The sequence below is a fragment of the Hevea brasiliensis genome, unplaced genomic scaffold, assembly GCF_030052815.1.
Source record: "Hevea brasiliensis isolate MT/VB/25A 57/8 unplaced genomic scaffold, ASM3005281v1 Scaf259, whole genome shotgun sequence".
Lineage (NCBI taxonomy): Eukaryota > Viridiplantae > Streptophyta > Magnoliopsida > Malpighiales > Euphorbiaceae > Hevea > Hevea brasiliensis.
Window position 1 is genome coordinate 43,083 of NW_026614761.1, and position 27,963 is coordinate 71,045.

The 27,963-nt window shown below is 34.5% G+C and overlaps 1 protein-coding gene across 3 annotated transcripts; it reads right to left on the bottom strand.

Annotated features, from left to right (window-relative positions):
* Window positions 1-721: 721 nt before the first annotated feature.
* On the bottom strand, window positions 722-27,203 carry LOC131169048 (uncharacterized). Of its 3 annotated transcripts, none has more exons than XR_009146702.1 (2): window positions 12,298-12,698; window positions 722-1,021 (listed from the first exon to the last, which is right to left on the bottom strand). XR_009146702.1 is itself a non-coding variant. In XM_058141873.1 (2 exons), the coding sequence occupies exons 1-2, from the start codon at window positions 26,279-26,281 to the stop codon at window positions 973-975; spliced, it is 480 nt and encodes a 159-aa protein (XP_057997856.1). In that variant the 5' UTR covers window positions 26,282-27,202; the 3' UTR covers window positions 722-972. The 3 variants fall into 3 exon arrangements, 2 of the variants coding, with proteins under 2 accessions (XP_057997856.1, XP_057997855.1); XM_058141873.1 differs by lacking the exon at window positions 12,298-12,698 and adding an exon at window positions 25,851-27,202; XM_058141872.1 differs by lacking the exons at window positions 722-1,021; window positions 12,298-12,698 and adding exons at window positions 24,206-24,341; window positions 25,851-27,203.
* Window positions 27,204-27,963: the final 760 nt, after the last annotated feature.

Genomic DNA, 27,963 nt, shown 5'->3' on the forward strand with positions numbered 1-27,963 from the left:
ATTTTTGACTTGTTATATTTATATCTGGTGTAAAAACCCTAATTTCAGAGTCCTATAAGCATTAGGAGTTCATCCGGGTCGAGTTGGAAGCAAGAAAAGTCGCATCAAAATTGCTGTCAGGGGACTTTACACGGGCCGTGTAGTTATACACTCCCCGTGTAACTTTCTGCCACTTTGTTTTTCATGTTTTCTTCAATCCAGAGAGTTTCACTGGTCTAGGAAGTTACACGGGGCAGGTTACATGACCCGTATACTGCTTCTAGCCTTGTATTCTTCACGTTTTGACCTACAAATCTCTTCCAAACTCGTCTTTGATTCTAAAACTACATAAAAACACCTGATAAAATATAAAAATCAATGAATTGAGTTGGATTAACATGTTTTCTAAAATAATAATAAAAAAACATAAAAATAAATATAAAAAGAGAATAAATGCTTAACAAAATGCAATGAATGTTAACCTTAAATATCTATATAATTTAATACAATCAAATACCCCCAAACTCAAATCTTTGCTTATCCTCAAAAGTTAATAGAGTGAAAGAACCTAGAAGGAGAGTTGCAGCCTTGTACTTTTGGAACTTCAACTAAAAATCCCTTCTAGCAATCTTGCAGATCTTGTTTCTCCTTTACCTCCCTTGAGGTTGATATGCATCCTTGAATGTAAATTGGCTCTCTCCTTCAATTCTTGACTTGTTATATTTATATCTGGTGCAAAATCCTAATTTCAGAGTCCTACAAGCATTAGGAGTCCATCCGGGTCGTGTTGGAAGCAAGAAAAGTCGCATCAGAATTGCTGTCAGGGGACTTTACACGGGCCGTGTAGTGATACACGCCCCATGTAACTCTCTGCCACTTTGTTTTTCAAGTTTTCTTCAGTCCAGAGAGTTGCACGAGGTCCAAGAAGTTACATGGGGTAGGTTACATGGCCCGTGTACTGCTTCTGGCCCTGTATTCTTCACTTTTTGACCTCTAAATCTCTTTCAAACTCATATTTGATTCTAGAACCACATAAAAACACCTGATAAAATATAAAAATCAATGAATTGAGTTAGATTAACATGTTTTCTAAAATAATAATGAAAACACATAAAAATAAACACAAAAGAAGACTAAATGCAAATAAAATGCAATGAATGTTAACCTTAAATGTCTATATAATTTGACTTAATCAATTATCAAACCAAAAAAAAAAGGTTTTTCTAGTCAACCTCTTAAATGATACTTCCTCCTTTACATATTATCTGTCACTTTACACAATTTTTTTTTTGTTTTAAACTGTCCGTTACTTTAGAAAATCAAGAAAGTATTAATTATTTTTTTGTCAACTTTACCCTTAATCTCTATTAATAGAGTAAAGGAGAGAATTAATAGAGTTATAATTTGAGTACTTCAATAAAGACATAATTTAGTCATAAGGTGTATTTTTTTATTATAATTAGTATTGTTCAATCATTTTCTTAATTTCTGTGCAATTGTCCTAAGTGACAAACAATATGTAATGGAGGAAGTAGTTTACATCAGAGGTGGGTTGTTTATAATCTTATCCCCTCCCTTCATATATTGAGTAGAGGTGGGTTGTCACACCCCTCCATGAAATCTCAAGGAAAGGCAGTCCCATAAACTAACTGATTTATTCTATGGCTTAAGTAGCTAATGCCCATTCATCTAATAAAATTACAAATCAACTAGTAAGGCTAATACATCATAATTCAAGCAAATATTAAAACAATATTCACAATCTAAAATTTGTAATAAAATGAGTAAAGCAAAATTTAAATAAACCTTCTTATGTAAAAGAAAAAATTTCTGAACCATAAAAAATAACAGTTTGAAGGACAAAACTCTATAGATAATGAAAATTCAATTGAAGGCTTTAAGTAAAGTTCAATTTACCTTAAACTGCCTACGTACCCCTATTAAAAAAGGGATTGAACCCACGTAGTTCTTAAATAATTAATTAATTAGCTAATTAAAACACTTTGTATGAAATAAATAAAAATTCTACTGAAATTTCTACAGCACTTGCCCCCTAAAATTTAAATATTTTCCCCTATTAAAACATAATAAAACAATAGAGCAATTCATAATATATATAAACACAGCCCATCCGGGGCCTAAAATAATACTTCCCATTCTCCATTCTCTCACATTACTCATTGGAAGATTTAAAACAATTTCACTAATGCTCAAATAATTTCACCATATCAAAATAATTCAATTAATGGAAACTAAACCTATTTAAATTACACTTGAAAATTGAAGAGTTAAGATCACACAAACAAAAAGGAATCAAAGCCCAACAAAAAGGACGACAACACTATCAAAGAATGCAAAAGCTAAAATAATTACAAAGTGCAACATACACTGAAAATATAACAAATAATTAATTACTAAAACAAATTTTAACTAAGAGAAAAATGGTAAAATAAATTCATAATGACTTATAAAAACCTCATATCAAGGCTATCATTTACACCAAAGGAGTGACTCATGCCCCCAATTCAACCTTAACTCTAATATAGTATATACCTATACTCAACTCAACTAAGCATTTATCCCAAATTTATTGGGGTCGGCTATATGGATTTTCTTTATCCACTCTAAATGATTTTGGGTTAAATCCTCAGAAATGTATAATACTTCTAGGTCATGTTGTACTACTCTCCTCCAAGTCAGTTTAGGTCTACCCATTCTTCTCTTTCTATCCTCTAACCTAATATGCTCCACTTGTCTAACTGGAGCTTCCATATGTCTACGCTTCACATGACAAAACCACTTCAATCTCCCTTCTCTCTACTTATCCTCAGTTGGCACCACTCCTACCTTTTCTCTAATACTCTCATTAAGAACTTTGTCTAGTCTAGTATGGCCACTCATCCAACTTAATATTCTCATCTCCGTAACTCTCATCTTAGACACATACGGCTCCTTCATTGTCCAACACTAACTACCATATAACATGGCCGGTCATATGGGTATACAGTAAAATTTTCCTTTCAACTTATTGGAAATCTTGCGATCACATAAAACTCCTGTGGCACGTCTCCACTTTAATCATCCAACTTTAATTCTATGACTAACATCCTCCTCACATCCCTCATCTACTTGAAGGATTGAGCCAAGATATTTAAAGTGATTACTTTGGGGCAATACCACTCCATCCAAACTAACTCCTTCTTTATCACTAGTTCAGCCTTCACTAAACTTGCAATGCATGTATTATGTCTTCCTTCTACTTAACTTAAAGCCCTTTGACTCTAGAGTACTTCTCTAAAGCTTTAGCTCTCTATTAACTCATTCATCTATCAGAACTATATCATCTACAAACATCATGCACCAAGAGATACTCTCTTGTATATGTTTCGTCAATTCATCTAGAACTAATATAAAAAGGCAAGGGCTCATAGTTGAACCTTGGTGTAATCCAACTAGATAGGAAAATCTCTTGTGTCCCTTTTCACTATGCACATATTGTAGTTGCTCCTTTATACATATCTTTCAATATTTGTATGTACCTAATAGATACCCTCTTTTGTTCTAACACTCATCATAAGACATCTTTTGGAATATTGTCATAAGTCTTCTCCAAATCGATAAAAACCACATATAGATCTTTTTTCGCATCTCTATATTTCTCCATCAAGCTCCTAAAAAGAGAGATCGCTTCCATAGTTGAACGACCGGACATGAAGCCAAATTGATTAGGAGTAATAGAAGTGTCATGACGTAGTCAATGTTTCAAAACTCTCTCCCACAACTTCATAGTATGGCTCATAAGTTTAATTCTCCTATAGTTTAAGCAACTCTGTTTGTCTCCCTTATTTTTAAAAATAAGGACTAAAATACTCATCTTCTATTCATCAAGCATTTTTTTTTTAGTCTAGAATCTTATTAAATAATTTAGTTAACCATGCCACTCCCACATCTCCCAAACACTTTCACACTTCAATTGATATTCCATCAGGTCCATAGGCTTTATCCACTTTCATTCTCTTAAGTGCTTCTTCACTTCTAAAGATCTAATTCTTCTAGTGTAATTCACATTCTTTTCTATTGCTCTATAATCTATATTCACGCTATTACCACTTTGACTATTATTAAAGAGATCATTAAAATAATTTTTCCATCTTTCTTTAATGTTCTCATCTTTCACCAATATATTTTCCTTCTTTATCCTTAATGCACGTAACTTGATTAAGATCTTAACATTTCTTTTCTCTCCTCCTTGCTAATCTATAAATATCTTTCTCCCATTTTTTAGTTTCAAGTTTCTCATACAACTTGTCAAAGGCCTGCACTCTTGCTTGACTAACCGCCTTTTTTGCCTTTTTCTTTGTTATTTGGTACTGTTCACAAGCCTCATTATTACTATACTTAGGTAATTTCTTATACAATTCCCTCTTTCTCTTCACCACTTTTTGTAGTTTCTCATTCCACCGCCACTCTCTTTTGAGGGTTCTTTATGTCCTCTAGACTCTCTAAGTACTTTTCTAGCTACTTTTCTAATTTGATGTCATTCGTATCCATATACCATTGGTCTCTACATCCAGCTTCTATGTTTTAGACTCAGGAAACTCTTTTTTAAACTTCACTTGCTTTACACCTTTGAACTTCTACCACTTTATTCGAGCTACAATATTTCTTCTAGCCTTACTTGAATTGTTCCTAAACTTGACATCCAAGACCACTAACCGATATTGATTTGTTAAAGTCTCTCCCGAAATAACCTTACAATCCTTACATAAAGCTCTATTTGTCTTCCTAGTTAAGAGAAAGTCAATTTGGCTTCTATGTTGTTCACTTTTAAAAGTCACTAAATGCGACTCCCTTTTTATAAGTAGGTATTTGCTAATATTAGGTCATATGCCATGGCAAAATTCAGGATGCTTTTCCCCTCATTTCGGCTGCCAAAACCAAAACCTCTATAAATATTCTCATAACTTTGCCTATCACTTCCTATATATCCATTCAAATCTCCACCGATGATAACATTCTCTTCATTTGATATACTTTGCATTAGATCATCCATATCTTCTCAAAATCTTTATTTACTTTCACTATCTAATCCTATTTATGGGACATAAGCACTAACTATATATATTGTTTCTTCTTCTAGTACTAGTTTTACTAGTATAATTCTATCTTCTACTCTTTTCACAGTTATTACGACATCTTTCAATGTCCTATCTATGATCATGCCCACTTTGTTCTTGTTCCTCTCCTTCTGGTAAACCACAGTTTGTATCATGAATTACCCACTTCCTTACTTTTCTCTCCTACCCATTTAGTCTCCTGAATGTAAGCAATATTCACTCTTCTCTTTTCCAAGGTATCCATAAGCTCCATTAATTTTTTTATAAGTGATCCAACATTCCAAGTACTAACCCTGATCCTCCTCCTATCCTATTCCTTCATAATTGATCTTCTTTTATGATATCTTTTATTGTTCTCTAAGCCTATCTTGTGTTCTATTCCACTAACTGTTCTACTATCTGTTCTATGGACTAACTTCTTTACCCACACTCGTCTATAATGTGGGAACCCTTGCTCATTTAACACCACACCCATGCGTCGACATAGCGCGTTCCTTTCTGCGAACACCCTACACCCATGCATATTTCTCCCTACACCCAGGCTCCAATGTGGCCCGTCATAAATAGAGGATGCCCCAACGTTTATATTGTAAGAATCCATATCATGAGGTATGATGAAATTTTTATGCTAGTTGTCACCTACCGCAACCCTCCTCCTTTATTCGGGCTTGGGACCAACTGAGAACAAACTACTTAGATGGAGTTAAAAGTTGATGTAGAGTATGCAAAATTTCTTGCAATGACTCTTTCCAACAACTCATCAAAAGCTGCAACTAAAGAAACTTCTTAAGAAGTCAAGCCAATGCAAAATCCTGAAATACCAAAGAAAAAGTAAGGTTCATCAAGAGAAAAATAGATTTAAATATTTAAAAAATCCAAAATATTGGATTTAATATATTGTGCTTTATGATGTAATGGACTTTTTAAACTATGAATAAAATAGACTTTTGGATATTAAATGTGCTCAAAAGCATAAAAAAAAAATGCGAGAAAATTAGCACGAAATGACCAAAATGCCTCTACGTATAAGATATGCATGCAGGTCACAGGGACATACGCTCACAAGCATTGACATGTGCACCCATGTCTCTAAAAACGGTGCAATTTTAAGAAACACGTTATGTGTAAAAGGGAAAGGTCCCTTTCACTTCCCACACAACCGCACTCTCTCTCTACTTCTGCCCTTTTTTTGAATTCTAAACACTCTCAAACACTCTTCCAACATTCTTAGATCCAAAAACAACAATGGTTCACCCTACTCCCATAAATCATTGATGTTGCGTTGGTCAGCATTTTCTGAGGGTGTCCAATGCCTCTTCATCCTAACCCAAAGTCTCATTGCTCTTCAACACTGGTAAGCCTCTGATCCAAACTTTTTATTTTTGCCTAAAATACATGAAATTAAAGAAAATGGGTTTGAATTTATAAAATGGCATAATGTGAAAAATAGGGTAGATTTGCGTTTATAAGTGTTGTAGACTCCACGTTTAGGTTGTTTGCGTATAAAATATGTGATTTGAACTAAAAGTCGTTAGAAAATCGGCTTGGAATAGAGCCAATGGTGAAATGTCACTCACCCTTCGCACACAAATGGACCTGTGTGAGCAGGTCCTGGGACCTGCAAGTCCCACATACTCAGGTTTGGACCACACATGTGAAGGTTTAGTCTTGAACGCGTTCTTCGCATGTTCTTGACCTGTTCTCCATCCATTCCTTGCGTATGAAGGTGGTTTGATCCATATTTCAACCCCTACAACTTTTAAACTTATTAAATTATGTCAAACATCAAGAATTACCATAAACACATTGTATTTAACTAAGATTAAACAACAAAACCCTGAATTTAATGCAAAATTCAAAAATTCATAATTTGTGACAATCTAATTTATAAATGCATATCATGACATAGGTGCGTGTATGGGCAATCAGAAGACTTAAGTCACTTAAAAATTAATGAAAGCCACATTAATATAAAGTCAAATTAGAATGCCCTAATTATTTCTAGTCTTTTCAATATGCATTGCTCAACCTATTTATGCAGACTTAAAGATCTACACATAAAGACTAATAACTACTTAAATAAAGTTCATTATTATTTTTAGCATAATTAAACTCTTATTGAAATCTACACAATCTAGAAAATGCATGAGCATATTATTTGAAATGTAGACATAAAAAGGAAAACAATAAACATCAATTATTATAAATTGAAAATTTTTTACTGAGTTTTTTTATTATTTCAAATAGGCTAATGTGGCCTTTATTCGGGGTCATGGGAATGTGATTGATATCCACACCTTTTATGAGGGCTTTAGCAATGCGATGAAGGCTCGCATTGCTGTGACTGGTTTTATAAAGTTTGTCTAGATGCTTTCCACCCGTTATCGCTTCCATAGTGATTGGTGCATCTTATCTGCCTTATGTGAGAGATGGTGGGAGTCAACACATGCATTCCGCTACCCACGGGTTAGGGAGATCACCTTCACTCCATTAGATTTTGCAGCACTTACAAGCCTTCCCTACACCGAGGGCATTATCCCTTTAGACACTGATTATAGGGGCTCTGATGCCCAAGTGCAACACTTTGAGAAGACAGACATTATTCTCAATTTATTGACCCATTCCCAGGAGTTTGCTGGGACTGAGCTCGCAGAGAAAGATCACATTGTCAAGTGCTTTATTCTATATACTCTTGGGGCCACATTATTCTGTGATCATGGATCCACTATAAATTTGGCCTTTATTACAACTTTGGAGGATATCATCCTCATTCCCACCTACAATTGTTGTAAGGCCTCCCTTGCTTATCTATACAAAGGTCTCGACATGTGTTGTAGGGATATGATTAGTATGGTCAGGTTTTGGCACCTATTGGAGGTATGTTTTCTTTCCCCTTTTTATTTCTAATTTCTTGTCTATTCTAATCCTTATGTTGACTTTATACCTTCTTTATTCTATTATTTTCCTGTTATAGATTTGGGAATATGAGCTAAGGATCGTGCCTAATCCTAACATGGTTGATGGATTCCATACCAACTTCCCCCATTTTGGTGCATGGCTTTGGAGGAAAAAGGACAAGAAAGCTAAAGCGCATAGTCTTCCCAGGATGTGGCGATATCTTGACCTTCTTACTTATGATAGAGTATCCAAGTTCCCATATCCTATTCAACATAAGTTGTTGCTATTCTTTCTATATCTAATTCCCCTTTTTATTGCTTCATCTGTTCATATTGATAGGGGATACTAGCTTTAGGCTCTTGATGCATGGCTAGCTCAAATGAGGGCCGCATTCACTTATACCCAGTCGCAGGTTCTTTTTGAGGATCCATGCTATCAGGTTTGGTATTTGGGCGAGCGCATCCACCATTGGTACCGTGGCATGCAGGAAAGGAAAGTACCATTGGACCCCCCTTTGGACATGTATTTCAGGCATCTCCTTACACAAGACGCTTCTGCAGAGGGTCGAGAGGGGACTGACTTTGGAGCATTGTTAGCTGCTGATGGTGGAGACTACACCACCTTCGTGGAGTGATTCATTGTGAAGAGATTAGTAGCCATTTGTGCTCCTGAGGATCTAATTCACCCAAACCTACTGGCCCTGTTCGTAGAGCCTCTAGTTCTGTGAGTATCTCTCTATTAATTTTTCTCATTGTCCTTTTTATTTTGACATTGACTGTTCTTTTTATTTTTCTAATTACAGCAGACCACCCACAATAAGGGAAAGAAGAAGAGGGGTGCTAGCGGATCAGCAGCTAATGTGGTGCTTGGTGACCTCTATTCCAAGCAGGATACATGCATCTTTGCTCACAATGTCTAGGGGCATTTCTTGCAACTTCACCTCCAGATCAGCCCATCCGACTATATACTCTTCTCTAGCAATGATATGACTCATGTGAGTATTTTTGAACTACTTTCTAATTTCCCATATTTCATTGTTGCTTGGTACACTTGTTGATTATGTCCATTCTAGTATAGATCCCTTGTGAGACTGGCAAGTACTATTACAAGCATGCTTTTCTGCAAATGAGTCCATCCACTCAAGTACAGCTACATTGTAGATAAGTACAATTTATATAATTATGCATGTATGCATGATTTTACTCACAGTGAACATTTATTTGTTGTACAGACTACTTTGGAGGATAACAAGCATGCTTTGGATGACAATAGGCACCAGTTATAGGAAACCCAACAGACACTAGAGCTCCGAGAGAAAGAGCGTGTAGATCTTCGGGCGTAGATGGTGAGGACCACTAGTGGAGGTCCGTCAGTTCGAGGTGGGAAAGCACAGATGAGGGAAGCCACCACATCAGGTGCTGCCAGTCCAAAAGACAAATTAGGATATGAGTTTTTGTTGGACGTGTCCGCAAACCTGCAAGTCATATGTCAGTCCTACACACAGAGTTCTTTGAGAGTGATGATGAGGTGACCCAGACTGAGCCATAGTTGCTTTTTCCTTCTCCTGAACTTCTGAAACACTTGGTTTTGTTGAGTATAGATTTTACTTCAAGATTTTTTGCATAGTATTTATTTTTTTGCTACATTGTTGCACGTGTTATTTTGTTTCCGGATAATTTTGGAATAATGAAAGATACAAGTGATCGAATGGTTTGCTTTTTTCTTTTTTTTTTTTAAGTGCATATGTGAAAATACATCTTAGCAACTGAATGCATACATAATTAACAACAAAATACCCAAGACTACTTGAAATTTGGCCTTCACCCTACCTTGCCAGGATCTGCATGCACAAGTGGGTTACTGTTATGGGTAGGTCCTCAAATGTGCACGCATGTCGAGGTCTGGGTTTAAAAGGCAACCCAACTCTGTCTTTCTCACCTCAAACCCATTTCAAAAACTCCTAAAGCTTTCGCTTCTTCTATTTTTCATCCTAACATGACTGAACAAACCCATAAACTCCTAAAACCTCTAGTTTCTTCCATAAACACTAAAAAATGGGAAGATCTAGCTTGGACCAAGCTAGGAGAACTTCATTATCTTTTTAACATCAACCTCAACTATGCCTTCCTCCATGCTACAGCAAGCTTATGGTGCCTAAAAGATCATGTTTTTTGCTCCAATGGGAAGGAAATTTCTCCATTAGTGGAAGAATTTGAAGCCATTTTAGGGATCCCATCTTCTTCCACTACACCCATGGTGATTCCATCTCTCAACTTGCATTTTCTCAATGAGATGGTTGCATTATTTAATTTGAGCCTTACTACTGCTAGTTTGTTCGCAATAAACAAGTCTGCTATTTTATATTCCTTGATTCCATGGTGTGCCTCCATTGATCATTCTATGAAAGCATGGAACTGGGTCTTTTGCTTCTATCTGCTTGCCTAGTATCTTCTGGTCTCTGAAAATGGTAATGGCTATTATTCCATCATGGGCATGGTGTCTCAAATGGAATAAGGGCATTCACCAATGACTGTTATCGTGGCCAAAACACTCATAGGCTTAGACAACTTTGAAGTTAAGCAAATCAAATCGCCTGACTAGGAGCTTGATTCTCCTTCAGGTAACCATACCTTTATTTTCTTTTTCTTTTTGTTATGTTTTGCCTTAATTGTTGCTTGGACTGCCTAAAAATTAATTTTTTAGCCTAATAGGCTTTTTTGCTCTAACTTTTGCCTAAACTGCCCTTTATTAGAGAACACTATTATTTTTTTACTTTTGCTCTAACTTTTGCTTATATCGCCTAAATGCCTAATGAGCTCTCTCTCTCTCTCTCTCTCTCTCTCTCTCTCTCTCTCTTATATAGGTATGGCTACAGGAGAAATTTTGTTTGCTTGCCCCTCCTTCTGTAGACCCTGCTAGGTATTCAGCAAAGCATCACCTGGCTCGCATGATTTTTAGATCGTAGATTCTTATGACTAGGGTTGAGCATTTCTCAGTTTGAATTGAGAAACCAAACCAAATTGATCGATTTCGATTCAAATGGTTTGGTTATTCAGTTTTTGGTTTCAATTCGGTTAGTATATTTAGGTGAATTTTGATTTTCGATCAGTTCAGTTTGATTTTTGGTTATAACCGATAAAATTAAATAAACCAAAATTTAAAGCCCAAAAGTTTAACCTTTACATATACAGGCCCTTGTCCAAGCCGAGCCCAAGAGATAAAAACATAACCCTAAGCCTAAATATAGTCATCTATCCTTATTCCCTCTCGTTACCGTCCTTTCCTCCTCTGACCTCTCTCCTGCTTCTTCTTCTTCTTTTTTCTTCATGTAACATTGCCATCTCATATTCTCATCATATTCATGGCCTTACAGCTTGTCAATGGAGTCATCCATTTGCCTTGCATGTCACTTTGTAGCATGAGATTTAGTCGATCACCACTCATTAACTCACATATCGCTATTGCTATTGTTTATAGACTTCTTCTTCATCATCTTTTGTGCTAGAGCAAAAGGGAGATGACTGAAGCAAAGAAGAAAATCTGCTATTGCTCAAGTTCCTTCGGTTTCTCATGTAGGTTTGAATTTTTTTTTTTAATAGAAGTTTGATGTATTTTGCTGGGTATTGTTTTTGTAATAGGTATTGCAAAATATGGGCATATTGTGAGAATTTGTAATTTCTTGCAAAATGTAGGCAAATTGTAAAAGGTGTTGCAAAATTTGCTATTGAAATTTTGTGTAATTTTTAGTTTTTTTTTTCAATAAATTGATTAATGGGTACTACATCTGGAATTCTATTCTTGCATCTGGAAGATTGAAATTGATTATTGTGTTTTTGTTCATGAGATTGTTTGAGACTTTGAGCATTTAGGATTTAGGAACTTGATTTGAAAGTCTTTAATTTTCTATTGTAGTGTTGGATTTGAGGTTTGTTCTTATTCCTGTTTAAATTGTTTGAGATTTTTGAGTTGCTGGGATGGAATTTATGTGTAAAGTGTGTGTGATGTTGAATTTTTGGAAAGTTCAGTTTAATCGATTCCGAATCGAACTGAACCGAATTAAGTCAGTTATTTTGGTTTAGTTCCATCTTAATGTTCGATTCAATTCCATCTTTAAAAATCCTTAGCTTTGGTTTTCAATTTATTTGGTTCGATTCTGTTTGGAACCAAACCGATCGTTTGCACACTCCTACTTATGATAGATGGGTTTAATGGATTGGGACCCTCCCTAATGCAACCATCTAGTGGATGTGCCCTTGGTGCCATATTATTCATGTCACTACTCGTACATATGTCCCATACCTACCACTTGCAAGTTTGCATTTCTCTACTTTCGATACTCCTGACCATCTCTGTAAGTAGTTTGGATGCTGACAGGACATCTTATTGCTGATTCCTGAGTTCCAGGGAGGTCCATTGTCCAAACAGTTCCTTGAGCATTAGGAGTACATTTGGCCTTGCCGTACCATTGAGTACCATATCGAGTCTTCAGCTAATCAGAGCACTAGTGATGAGTATAAGAGATAGGCCTCCCTCATTGATCAGGATGCTTACTTTTTGAGGCAATCCAGGGAAGAATCTTCATCATCTGCATTTAAGAAGCACAAAAAATAGTAGATAGCACAATATAAAGAAGAAACAATTCTATCACTAAAACAATAATGAATGAAACTAAAACATGAATGAATGTTTTTTTTATTAAGACTTATCTATGTTATGAATCTATTTTTAGAACTATTTATGTCATTTGTGTAATTCTATATCATGCCACTACATTCAGACTTAAGCAAGATTGGTATCATATTAGTAGCAGCATACTTTACTCCTGTTATTAGCTAGCCTTTGCAAGTTTTCTAACTAAATATTTTATTCTCACATGCCTTTATTGTTGCCTAAGCCGTCCTTTTGAGTTTTCAATTTAGAAGGCTTTATTACTTCTAATTTTTGCTTAAGTGGCCCTTTTAAGTTTTTCACTTAGCGGATATCATTTTTCATTATCCCTAATTTTTGTCTGAACAGCCCTTTCGAGTTTTTCACGTAATAGGTTTTTTTATGGTTCTATTTTTCTTTTATTTTTCTTTAGAGAAAGTATTTCCTAAGCCTGTCCCTACTGATTAGCTCCATAAACTCATTGCCTTCCATATCAGATAGCTTCACAACACCCTTAGGTAATAGTTTCTTGACAAGATACGATCCTTCCTAGTTTGGTCTGAACTTTCCCCTAAGATCAGGTAGAACAACTTTAGACTATTTCAGCGCCAAATCTCCCACTCAAATCTTTAAAGGCTTTACTCATATATTATAGGCATGAGCTATCCTTCTCTAATAAAGCTGAGTATGAAATATAAACTTAAGTCTAGCTTTATCTAATAATGCTAGCTATTCTTACTTATCCCTCTTTCATGCATAATCAAGAATTTCGGCTTTAAGCGTCACCCTTAGAGATTTGACTTCCATCTCTATCGGCAACACGGCCTCTTTCATTCATAATAAGGAGTAGCCCCTGTTGAGTATCACTCAGTCGTCCTGTGCCCCCACAATGCCAAGGGTAGTTTGTCTGCCCAATCCCTGTAGGTTTGTGTCATTTTGCTCAAGATCCTTTTCAAATTCTTATTAGCTGCCTCTACTGCACCATTAGCTTGTGGCCTATATGGTGAGGACTTATGATGCTCCACTCCATATTTCTGTAAAAGCTCTCTAGTCTCAGCCTGAAATTGTACACCATTCACCTATTTAGTGATTCTCTAACCTTGTCTGCCCACTTTGCTCTTGGGCACAGGAATTTCTACTTGACAGGCTTAGCATCAGGGTACATGGGAATGCGGTGCTCCACCATGCTCCTACCTATCCCAGGCATATGGTCATAAGACCAGGCAAATACTTTCTCGTATTTTTTCAAAATTCTCTCAAAATCTTTCCTCTCATCAAGAGTTAGGTCTGCTGCTAACAATATGTTACATGGCTCATCAATTATGCCTAAATTGAATGGAATGTTATGCAAAGAATCAATGTCAAATATGCTTGTGTATGCATCATGAATTTCATGCATAGTTTCATCTGTTAAGAATATGAGTAATAGTATTTCTAGCATAAAGTATCATAAATTGGTTCACAATCGAGGATACTTCACAAAGGACATGACTTATCCAGAAAGATTGTAATAATGTTTGTTCCTAAAGTATTAATATGAGATATAAATAAGTTGGAGTGGTAAGTCTCATGCCACATAACAAACATGATAGGCACTTATATATGATAAGTAGACCGAACCAGTGATGCTTATGACAAGCACGTGGAGTTTACTGTTTGAAGGAGCGGAAGTATGTTGGTAGGTGAATTAGAACATTGAATTCAAAATTTTCTTCTAGGGTTTCATGCATTATGCCATATCCATTATGTGCTTAATTGATTTCAATGTTCAATTGCATATTAAACACTTTTAATATGTATTAGGATCTACATTTTCCATTTAAGATTTTTGAATTAACAAATTAATTCATTAGAACCATAGATCATAAGAATAATATGTGCACTAACCTTTTGATGCACTGTAGATGTAATTGGTACCTTTGTGAAGCACCTATGACCCCAAGAGTTGTCCCTCTAGCTTGTCCACACCAAGATCACCAATGGCAGCCCCTAAACCAGCTTCTCAAGCCTTGCCAACCAATTAGAAATTAGGGATTTGCCTTTAGAGAGGTTGTAGATGTGTATAGAACACTAGAAATAATTTCTAGCAATTTTAATTCAAATGAATTTGGGCAATTCTCTTTGAATTGATGAGAGAAGAAGAAGAAGAGGAGAGGGAGCCAAAGGTGGCGGCACCTTGTGGAGAAAGAAGTGTGTATTTTGTTTTTCTTTCTTTTCCTTTTTATAATTAGGTCATCACTTAAAACCCTTGCCACATGTCATTATCTTATTGCATCTTATTTTTAATTGACCTAATCACACTAAGCCAAGTGTCAAAGCTAGACTTAATCTTGACTTTGATCACCTTGCATGATGGAAAGACAAATGGCAAACTTATATGGTGCCATGTGTCACCATCTCATGGTGCCACATGTCACCCTGTGAAATGACCAAATTACCCTTGTGTTGTAATTTTGAGTTCTCAACCCAAAATCATTATTTCTCTTCTTCTAATCAATTTATATCAAATATAAATTAATTAATTAATCTCCAATAATAATTTCTCATAATTAAATTCATATTTAGATACTTTAAATATAAATTTAACTTGTACTATACATCCAATAATCTAGATTTGGTTTCAAGCCATGCTAGGGACTTTGCAATTTTATTGCAAACCAAACCTATTTAATAAATCAATTAAACTCTTTAATTAATCAATTAAATCACTTTTAACTTCGTGATTATCTTGTGTATGTGTGTGACTCATTAGGCTCATCACTAATTGGCAATGAGATATGATATCAACTCTTAATATCATCAGAACTCTTTCTTACCATAAATGATTTCTCTAAATCATTTTAGGCACCTCATAGACCATGATTAACACCTAGCATAACATGTCATGGCCACCCAATCAGTAATAAGGAATACCTTAAATGAACCTATAATCATATGTTACCATGTACTAAAATCTCTCTGTTACAAAATCCCAATCCCAGCTGGAGCCATGGTTAATGTCAAACTTCAATTGCTATGAACATTATGTTCTCTTTTAATTCCAGTTCTTGATTAATAAGATTTTCTTATCAGGAACTTTTTTCTGATTAAATCTGTTTGTCCTGGTCTGGAACTTGAAACATCAAGAACAATTAAATGAACATAGGATTTTATCCCTATTTACTTAGGGTAAAAGATTCCATCTTGATCAACACCTACCTCCATATATAACTAGTAGGAGCCAACACATGCCCATATACCCATACACCCATACACAGTACAAGTATAAAAGCAGTATCAAACTCAAACCACCTATATACAAGACAAATGTGTTATCTCAGGTCTAAAGATTATATGCACTGATATGATTTATGACAATACATTGACAAGAGTAAACTCCACGTGTTTGTCATAAGTGTCACTGGTTCGGCCTACTTATCATGTATAAGTGCCTATCATGTTTGTTATATGGCATGAGACTCACAATTTCAACTTACTTATATCTCATATAAATAACTTGGGAACAAATACGATTACAATCTTTCTGGATAAGTCATATCCTTATTGTGAAGTATCTTCGATGTGAATCAATTTATAATACTTTGTGCTAGAAATACTATCACTCATATTCTTAACAACTTAAGAATAGAATTTCTAACAAAATATCAATGGACCTTTTCTATTACACATAAATATATTATGTAAACAGAAAAGTGAAATTGCCCTTTATCAATAAAATGTGCACTAGATACATACAAAATGATATGCTCTAGGGCATACTACTAACACTCTTGTCAATGCATTGTCATATATCATATCAGTACATATAATCTTTAGACCTGAGATAACACAGTTACTTAAGTTATTTAAGGTAAATAGGGATAAAATCCTATGTTTATTTAATTGTTAATGATAATTCAAGTTCCTGGTCAGGACAAATAGATTTAGTCAGAAAAGAGTTTCTAACAAGAAAATCTAATTAATAAAGAATTGGAATTAAAAGAGAACATCATATTCATAGCAAATGGAGTTTGATATTAACCATGACTCCAACTAGAATTGGGATTTTATAACGAATAGATTTTAGTACATGGTAACATATATTAAATGTTCATTTAAGGTATTCCTTATTACTGATTGGGTAGTCATGGCATGCTATGCTAGGTGTCAACTATGGTATATGAGATGCTTAAAATGATTTAGAGAAATCATTTACGGTAAGAAAGAGTTCTAATCATATTAAAAGATAATATCATTTCTCATTGCCAATTAGTAATGAGCCTAATAAGTCACACATCTACACAAGTTAATCACCAAGTAAAATGTGATTTAATTGATTAATTAAAAAGTTTAATTAATTAATTAATTAGATTTGGTTTGCAATAGATTACAAAACCCCTAGCATGACTTGAAATCAAATCTAGGTTATTGGATGTATAATATAAATTAAATTTATATTTAAAGGGTTCAAATATGAATTTAATTGTGAGATTAATTAATGGAGATTAATTAATTAATTAATTTATATGTGATATAAATTATTTTGAAGAAGAGAAATAATAATTTTAGGTTAAGAACTCGAGGATATTCATAAGGGCAAAATGGTCTTTTCACATGGTGACACGTGGCACTATGAGATGGTGACATGTGGCACCTATGTAATTATGCCATTTGTCTTCCCATGATGGAAGACTACCTTTTAGTGATTTAATTGGACCTTGACACTTGGCTTAATGAGATTAAGTCAAACAAAAGTAAGATTAAATCATATGGTGACATGTGGCAAGGGAGTAAGTAAAGTTTGACTTATGTATATAAGTGAAAGGAATAAAGAAAAAGACAACAGTTTTTCTTCCTCCTCTTCCATTTGGACGGCAACCCATCCATTTCTCTCTCTCCTTTTATTCTTTCCTTCATTGATACAAGAAGAGGAAGCTTTCTCTTTCTTGAATTAAAACAACTAGGAAGAGTTTCTAGTTTTATACATCCATTCAACCTTCACCAAAGCAAAACCCCTAAGATTTAAGTGGTTGTCAAGTTCTTAAAGGGACATTTAGGGGCTGCCATTGGTGCAAATGGTGAGCTTGTGGTGGACAAGCTAGAGGGACAACAATTGGAGTCCTAAGAGAACCCTAAGGGAGGAAGATTGATTGATTGTGCACCTTGGAGGTTAGTATTCAATAATCCCTCTTTTAGTTAGAGTTTAATGAATTAAATTTCTAAAATTCAATTCTTGATGGCAAATGAACCTTTAATGCATGCTAAAATGAGTTTTAGTATGCTTTTGGGCATTGAAAATTAATTAGGCACATAACTCATCAAGTATGTTGCATGTAATCCTAGATTGAATTTTAAAATTCAATGCTCTAATGCCCTTAAATTCATGCTTCCAAGCCTTCACCATCCACAGACACATCACACAAATAAGCAAAAACATTAGGCATTACATTCTTTTTAGTGGTAAAAATAGAGTCTTCCTCAAAAAGTGAGGAGATTATTACATCATCAAGGTTCTCAAAGATTACATCAGAAAGACTCTGGAAAAGTATTAAAAGTGACTTTAAGCACTTCAATGGCTTGTTTTTAGAAGGACTCAGTAACATCTTTCTCTGGTGTGGCAGGCAGAGTAAGGACAATCTCCCTTGCTTTAAGATACTCGTCAATAATGAGTAGCTACTCGGTTAGCCCTTCACCTTTCTTCTCCTCTTTGATTAACTTGACAATGTTTGAGAAAATTTCAAAACTCAGCTCCTCCTTTCTGAAATACCAGATGAGTTCGGGATAGCCATTTAGTGGATGATCCTCTTGATCTTGGACAAATGTTTCATGTAAGGGAGGGATATGATCACCATCTCCTATCATTTTCTCTTCTTTAGTAGCCACATAACATAAGCCACTCTTATTTTATTGACCGCCGAACTCTGGCAAAGTAGTAGCTCTTTTGCAAGTTTTACCTAATCCTGTTCCATTTGTCCAGTTCATCTTCTTCATCATTACTGAGACTCTCTTCCATGCTCACTTCAACACTTGCTTGCTCGGCCTTGATCATACCAACCATTTGAAAAACCATTCATGTGTTGGCCATGAGCTGCTACAAGGTTTACTACATTGTTCTCCTCAGTAGAAACAGTGATTACAGAACTACTCATAGGCAACTTGATCTTCTAGTGCAGGGTTGATGGAACTCCTCCTAATGGGTGATACCATGGTCGACCCAATAATAAAGCAAAGGTTACTGGTATGTCAATCACGGTGAACTCAACCTCAGTCTCAATCGGCCTAACCTTTATAATGGCATTAAAAGTGCCTTCCACCACACGTTTTGTATCATCATATGCTCTTATAATAGTAGAACCTAAAGGCAGGGAAGCATGGATTTGAGGGCATTAGAACATTGAATTTTAAAATTCAATCTAAGGTTACATGCACCATACAAAGTGTTTTATATGCCTAATCAATTTCCAATGCCCAAAAGCATACCAAAACACATTTTAGTATGCATTAAAATTTCATTTGCCATTTAAGATTGTGAATTAAAAAATTAATTCATTAAACCCTAACAAAAAGAGGGATTTTGAGTACTAACCTCCAAGGTATACAATCAATGAATCTCTCTTCCTTAGGTGCTCTTAGGACTCCAATTGTTGTCCCTCTAGCTTGTCCACCACAAGCTCATCAATGGCAGCCTCAATCTTAGCTTCCCAAGCCTTGCCAACCACTTGTAATTGGGGTTTTTGCTTTAGTGAAGGTTTGGGGATGTATGGAAAACTAGAAACACTTTCTAGCAATTTTAATTCAAAGGAAATCAACAATTTCCTTTTGAATTAATGAAAAGAAAAGATGAAGAGGGAAGAGAGCAGTGTTGCCGTCCAAAAGGGAAGAGGGAGAAGAAATTTATTTTCTTTCTTCCTTTTTCACTTATATACATAAGTCAACCCCTACTAACTCCCTTGCCACATGTCACCTTAGGATCAAATCTTACTTTTGAAAGACTTAATCACATTAAGCTACTTGTCAAAGATAGACTGAATCTTGACTTTTATCATCTTACATTATTGGAAGACAAATGGCAAGTTTGTATGATGCCACATGTCACCATCTCATGGTGCCACATGTCACCATATGAATTAATCTTACTTTTAAATTTTAATTTTAGTTCTCAACCCAAAATTATAATTTATCCTCTTCAAATTATTTTATATCAAATATAAATTAATTGATTAATTAATCTCCATTAATTAATTAATTTCTCACAATTAAATTCATATTTAAACACTTTAAATATAAATTTAATTTATATTATACATCTAATGACCTAGATTTGGTTTCAAGTCATGCTAGGGACTTTGCAATCTTATTGCAAACCAAACCTAATTAATTAATTAATTAAACTCTTTAATTAATTAATTAAATTACATTTTACTTTGTGATTAACTAGTGTAGATGTGTGACTTACTAGGCTTATTACTTATTGGCAATGAGAAATGATATTAACTCTTAATATCATTAGAACTCTTTCTTACCATAAATAATTTCTCTAAATCATTTCAGGCATCTCATAGACAATGGTTGACACCTAGCATAGCATGCCATGGCCACCCAATCAATAATAAGGAATACATTAAATAAACTTTTAATCATATGTTTCCATGCACTAGAATCTCTCCGTTACAAAATTCCAATTCTAGCTAGAGTCATGGTTAATGTCAAACTCCATTTACTATGAATATTATGTTATCTTTTAATTCCAATTCTTGATTAATCAGATTTTCTTGTCAGAAACTCTTTTCTGACTAATTCTATCTATCCTGGCCAGAAACTTGAATCATCAAGAATAATTAAATGAACATAGGATTTTATCCCTATTTACTTAGGGTAACAGATTCCATCTTGATCAACACCTATCTCCATATATAACTAGTAGGAGCCAACACATGCCCATATACCCATACACAGTATGAGTATAAAAGCAGTATCAAACTTAAACCACCTATATACAAGATAACTATGTTATCTCAGGTCTAAAGATTACATGCACTGATATGATATATGACAATGCATTGACAAAAGTAAACTCCATGTGCTTGTCATAAGCGTCACTAGTTCGGCCTACTTATCATGTATAAGTGCCTATCATGTTTGTTATGTGGCATGAGACTCACCACTCTAACTTATTTATATCTCATATAAATACTTTTAGAACAAATATGATTACAATCTTTCTGGATAAGTCATGTCATTTGTAAAGTATCTTCGATTGTGAACCAATTTATGATACTTTATACTAGAAATACTGTTACTCATATTCTTAACAACTTAAGAATAGAATTTCTAATAAAATATCAATAGACCTTTTCAATTACACATAAATAAATCATGTAAACAAAAAAGTGAAATTGCCTTTTATTAATAAAAATATGTACAAGATACATACAAAATGATATGCTCTAGGGCATACTACTAACAGAACCATCGTCCACCATTATGCAACTAGTGACTTTCCCTTGAATTTGAACTTTAATGAACAGAGCTCTATTGTGGTTTCTCCCATCTCTCAGCAAATCGACATCAGTAAATAAAATTCCTTCTTTGTTCCCAATTTGTATAGAGTTTGCTAACTCTTCTGGAGTAGAATCAGTATTCATAGTCATAAGCATCAAGGCAATAACTAAACTTCTTCAATGGACTTTTGATTGTTTCAATAACTTCCAAAGAGACACACTAACGAGAGTCCTCCTTAATTGCTTCACGAGTGAATTTTGCTTTATTGCATTGTCTCCTTCATCTCTTTCCACAGTCTTACCATCATCTTTCTTTTGATCAGCATCTTTATAGGCTATTTCTTTTCCTTTATCAACATCAATTCTCCCATAAAGGCATCCACTATGTGTTACATTTTCCATAGCCAAGATATCATCACTAAAATCTTCCCAAACATCAACAAAGACCTTGCATACTTTGCTCTCGTAATCGTAGTCATCCCAAACATTAACAGTCAAACTTCACTGTAAGGCCATAATCTCGTCTGAGCATTCCTCTCTAATTACCCAATCTTCCCCATTCTCCACTTTCACCTCCTTGATCCCTACTTCCACGTCTCTAAAAGAATCCATCACTTCATGATCGGTGAATCAGATCGATCATATTGATGTTTGCAGGTGTAGGAACGTGGTTATAGTTAGGTAAAGGTTTGGTTTGGGCACTAGGTTTGGAAAGATCAGTGATTTGACCGCTATCAATCAAGTCATGTACATCATGCTTGAGCGAGTATAGTTGTCTGTTGTATGCCTGATCATTTGGTGATAATGGCAAAAATCATTCATATTCCATTTTTCTAGTGCAAGGTTAGGAATGGGTCTTAGCTCTAAAGGCTTAATGAATCCTATCTTATGGAATTTTCTGAAGACATGGGATAAGGGTTTCCTTAGATTGGTGAATTTTCTGGGTTGTTTAACATTGTAGGTGGGCTTGACTAGGTTGACTTGGGGTTATTCCTTGGTAGGATTGTAAAAGGATGAGCTTGGGTTGAAATTCTTTCTGATCGAGGTATTCTTATCTCTCAATTTCCTTCGCTCGCACACCTCTATCATATACATCTTTGAAGGTATGGAGTGTCATGTTATCCAGTCTCTTCTTGATATAAGGGAGTGAGCAAATTTGGTGAATCTCTCCCCTAAGAATTTTTTTTTTCAATTCTGTATATCAACAGAGGATATCAAAATTCGCTTATTCTCTCAAAAAGGAAAAAAATCATGGTATACAAACAAGGCGACCTACTATTCTCATAAATACAAATCAAGCTAAATAGTACACAGCCACTACTTCATGTGGCAAATTACCCGTGACCTCTAGTGGTAGGTTTTTCTTCTTCTACTTGCTGGTTGCTAAATGGGCCATGGTAGCGAGGAATTGGAGTAGACTAAAAGGCAGCAATAGACTCATTAGAGGAAGTGGTGGTGGCAGCTTGGTCAGTGAGGCTATACGAGGCACACTATTATGGTTGGAGTTGTCATCAGAAGAAACTCAGCCCGCAATCCCAAAAGTCCACAAGTTCATCAACCAAAACTTGAAGTATATCTCAATTGTTTTAAGCACCAATTTAAAACACTTCAATTTCAAAAAATCTTAACTCATTTTGCTTCATAGGTCTAATTGGAGACTGAGAAAACTTGAAGCATATCCTAATCGATTTGAGCGCCAATTTCAAAATGCTAACTTTATTTTTCCTTGAAAAGTCTTGGTTCCTGGAATAGTTTAATTAGAGATTGAAAAAATTGGAAAAGCTAAAGTAGAAGATGATGAAGGGTATAACTCACTTATTAAATGCCAATAGTTAATATAAAATAAATAAGAAGACCAACTAGTAAATGAAACAAAAAAGAATAACTAAAAAAATAATTTTAAAAATATAAAAACCAAATTATTAATAACACTATAATTCAAATTAACAGTTGATAATAACTTAAATATATTAAGTGTTTAATAAAATTATGTATAACTAATAAAAATATATATTATGTTATTTATTTTACTATTAAAATAGACATATAGTTACTAATTTATTATAAACATATATAAAAATTAAAAATTTATTTTTTTAAATATAATTATTTTTCTATTCATATACATAATTTTTATCATATAATGATAAACATTTATTACCTAGTTCAATTATTATTATAATATATTTATGTTTATCCATTATTTCTTATAAGCATAAATAACTTGTTGATTTAAACATTAATTTAGAGATATAAAAACTCTTTAAATAATAAATTTTAAAAGGATAATATAATTTAAATTAAAAATAATTTTTTTTATATATACACATATGATCCAAAGAAATTCATTGCTGCTCCTTTTAATAATAAAATAATTTCTAAGAATTAAATCTCAATTTTCCTTCACAAGTGCAGTAAGCAGCAGTTAGATTCATAAATTTTATCAAATACATACCATCAACTACCCCAAACCGCTGAACCAAGCAAGGCCAATGTGGGCTTTTCTCACAATGTCAATAATTAGGGATGCAGCAAATGTTTTCGAAATATTGTTGAAACGCAACAATTATAAAACCAAACACAAAACAGCCAAAACTTTGTTTCATTTAAACACTCTGACATCAACCAAATAGACAAGTAGGCCAAAAAGACGCCATTATTACAATGCTGTAAGAACAAACTTTCCAAAAAGAAATGTCTGAGTTACATAGAATTGAAATGCCAAAGGCTTGGACTTGATCTATAAATAAAACTATTTCATTTTAATTAGTCCACTAAATTAACAGCTCCATTAACGTATAAAGGCTCACCTTCCCAAAGTCCACACAGTTCATTTTGATTTAGAGTGAGCCAAGATAAAATAATGCAACAAACCAGCCAAAAGGGAGCTCACACTGAAAAGCAACCATCATTGCCATATCCACACAGAACCTCAAATATGGCCATACAGAAAATCAACATGAAAAAACATATGTTATTTTGCAAGATGACCACACTTCATACAGAAGCTAAATTAGAGTTGCCAGTTTGCAAATCATATGATTTACTTTCTTATTCTAACCAAATTTCAACTAGGTTCCCCCAATTACTCATATGAACTGCCAAAACTTGTAACTTCCTCCAATCACACGTTTCGTCATTGTTTGTCCCTACCAACTTCTAATTATCAACTCCACTGTCGCAGCTCAAGTCATTCGCCATTGCATCTGAATGTGGATCACTGTAGACATGCACAAATAATTGAACAATGGACATAAATAAGGAGAATGGCATCAAGGTTGCTGATGCCATTTCAATAGCAATTTTGGACATTTGAACATTGACCCCTATATGCATGCCCAAGGCAAGGATATAATACCAATTTGCCAGCCATTTCTGATTTCGCACAGAAATGAGATACTTTGGCACTGGGGTACTTCCATGTCTTACTGTTATAATTTTATACTCAAAACATACAAACTAATTGAATTAAAGTTGTTGTTTAGTTAGTAATTACAATATCTAACAATTTTGATCAAATGACCACCAAAGACCAAAATTTCACCAGCAAATCTAAGTATTTCATCCTTTTTTAAATTAAAAATCTATAAAAGTGAAGTTCAAAATAAAATTAAAGACCATAAATGGCAGCATTCATTTTTGTAACAGCAAATATACTTAAAAAAATGGGAAAATACAAAACAAAAACAGAATGTTAACATAACAGAAAATTTTAAAAAATTTCTAGGCCGACTTCAAATGGACTTGATCAAACAGTGTTACCTAAATCACTCCTACTGACCTTGTATCACATTTCTGACTCTTTGTATCCAAACAAAGATACTTTTACATGCCTAAACACTTAAATTGGCGAATTCTATAAAAGAATATGCTTTATCACAATAAATTAAAAGTTAAATCAAGATGAATTAGAATTACTGAATTTTTTGCTTTTACCATTTGAATTTACATATACATATAATTTAAAGTTTATAAAATAATTACATTGAATTGTATATTTTTCACGCTTATAATTCATAGTGATCCCATATTGCGTGTTAATTAAGTCTACCCTACCTTATCCCGTACCCATATCCACACCATGAAACATTGAGAACCATACCCATACCACGATACATGGCAAACCATGAATCAGGCAATACTGGATCAAGTATAGGCCAAATCATAAAAAGGTTGGAAAGGCAAAATGCCATTTTGTCGCGCAAAAGATGGTTCACCAGAACCAAAGGAAAGGGCTAAAAGGACTTGGGTGGTTTATTCTAGAAGAAGCAAGAAAGATCTAGAGGCTTCTGGAATGAGCAAGAATGAACTAGAAGATTCCGTCCAGTCTAGCAACAATTGGTTAGCTCAAATTCGGGAGGGACATGTGATGCCAGGTGCTTGAGAGGGCTATTAAAAGCATAAGGTATAGTGAGGTAAGGCAGGGAATTTTAAATTGTAATTTTCCAGCTTTGTTTGAGCTTGGAGGCAGTAATCATTACTGCTGGGGTGCGAGAAGAGTGAATTCTAGTTGATTGATCCAGATTACTTGTATCCACCTGGACTCTTGACATCATTTTGAATAAAATCTCTCTTTTTCCCCACATATTCTTTTTCTCGATTCCATTTTTCTGCTTATTTCCCCTGAACAGGTTCCTTACTCTTATCACATTTCAGCTCAATGAATATTGAAGAGATGCCAATCCGGAAAATAACTATGATCGCAAAGAAGGAAGAATAATCAACTTACAGAGTTACAATATTGAGTATTTCGACGCCTCTGATTGGAAAAGCCCTGTTATCCTCAAGAGTGGCAGTGGGCTTAGGTAGATCATAAGAAACTGAGAATCTAGTATAATAAATGCATATTTCATTGACATCATAACCATTATCATGCCATATAACGCAGAACCTGTCCTTAGCAAGGACAATGAGCTCGACATCTTCCTCATGACCAAACCAAAAGGATCGGGGAAGATCAACCGAACAAAGTTCTTTTCTGTTTGCAACATCATAGGAATCCAAGCGCATGTGTATAGTATCGTACGTATAAAGAATTCCATCATCTGAAAGTGTGATGCAACCGAGAAACGGATAAGAACCATAAGGTAAGTCCTTCTGGTAGACACTCCAAGAGCCATTTGAGCAATCTAATTGATACAAATTGCGTTCATCCCCCATATAGGCAATGAGTGTACCTGGGGACAAAGATGCTGAAGCAATTGGATAAAAACGAGATAAATGCGGTTTGATTATCTTTCTTACCTCGACTTCACCTTCGTTGCTGTCAACAACATTCAAAGCAAAACCCCAAGCGTCCGGGTTGCGAAGACCATCATGGCGATTACCAGCAAACAGATACAACCAACGACCGTCAACAACAGTAGATCTACCTCCACTGAAAGCGAATGGCAAAGCAAAACAAGTCTTCCAACCATCTCTAGCATTTCTCGTGTCTAGACACCGTATCTACTTGCAGCCATCACCGCCACAGCGCACCAAAAATATGTCAGTCAGGTTACTGCGGCCACCGATGACGTAAATAGAAGAACCAATAACTGCACAATCGGCGTCCACAAGTGCAGGACCTGGGTGGTTAACTTGATTTATATCCTCGAAAACTCTCGAGAATTGAATCTCAACACCATTATTACCATCGGTTTGTTTCAACAAATACCAATCGTTTATTGCGTCCCTATAGCCACTATCTACATCATCTGATTCATACAAAGATTCTCCCAACCTCAAAACGTGAATATAAATCAACTTCTCCATCTCAAATATTGAAGAAAACAATACCAGCAACCAAAAATTCTGCGGTTAGGGTTTTTGAGTTATCAAACCTCAGTTTCTGAGAGGTGTTCTCAGATCTGAAAGAAACCTCAACAAATCTTCTCTGAATCAATATTCACCCTGCAGCATTCATACCCAATTAATGACCAAAAAAGAATGTACAGAAAGCAGCGTACATCTTCAACAAATTTTCTCAGAAATTAAAACCAATCAACAAACCCAGATAAAAAAAAAGGGTTCAGTGCGCAGGTTGCTCTTCGTCTGGCGATCTGGTACTGAGAGGAGATCTGGTATTGCGATGGACAATTAAGCAGATGAAAATAAAAAAATAATAATAATAATCGGACGCTCGGGCATCGCCGATGGTGAGGGACAAGGACGAGGAGACAGACATCAGGTAGCAACTGGTGACTGGATGGCGACGGAGGGAGAAAGGGAGAAGGAGGAGGCGCTGCCGTGACAATAAGCAGGGAGCTGGAAACGCAAATGGATTGCAAATAATAATAAATTAATAAATTAATTAATTTTATATATATATATATACACACACATAGATGGCCACGTTTCAGAAATAGCCTTAAAAAAATTAGTAAAAAGTGTATAAATTTAGCTTTACCTATATATCCGTTTAAAATTTAGGGGATAAAAATTTTTAATTTTATTATTTACTTTTTTTTTTAAATTATATAATAATTGATAATTAAAAAGTATAAAAGAGAAATAAATTAAAATAGAGTGTATTGAAAATTTTATTGAGAATTTAAAATAATAACAAAGTAATTGAGATAGTATTAAAATTTTTAGTAAGTATATAAAATAATAAAGTAAGAAAATTAAGAGAATATTAGAAATTAAAATGAGTGTAGAAAATAATTATTTAGAGAATTTGAGAAAAATTGAAAAAATATTAAGAATTGAAGAAAATGCAGAGAATAATTGTGTAGAGAATTAATGATATATATAAATGAATTAGGAGTGACGTAACATATTTATTAAATTTTTTTATATTTAAATTATCGGTTTAATCAGGTTCAAAATCGTCGGTTCAATTCGGTTTAAAATCACCGATT

Excerpts from the sequence above, each read along its gene's own strand:
- LOC131169048 (XM_058141872.1), bottom strand. The coding sequence starts at position 26,281 with ATGGGGGATGAACGCAATTTGTATCAATTAGATTGCTCAAATGGCTCT. Across the intron at positions 24,342-25,850 it reads ATACTCAATATTGTAACTCT|TGATCCACATTCAGATGCAA; the intron begins GTAAGTTGATTA and ends GCATGTCTACAG.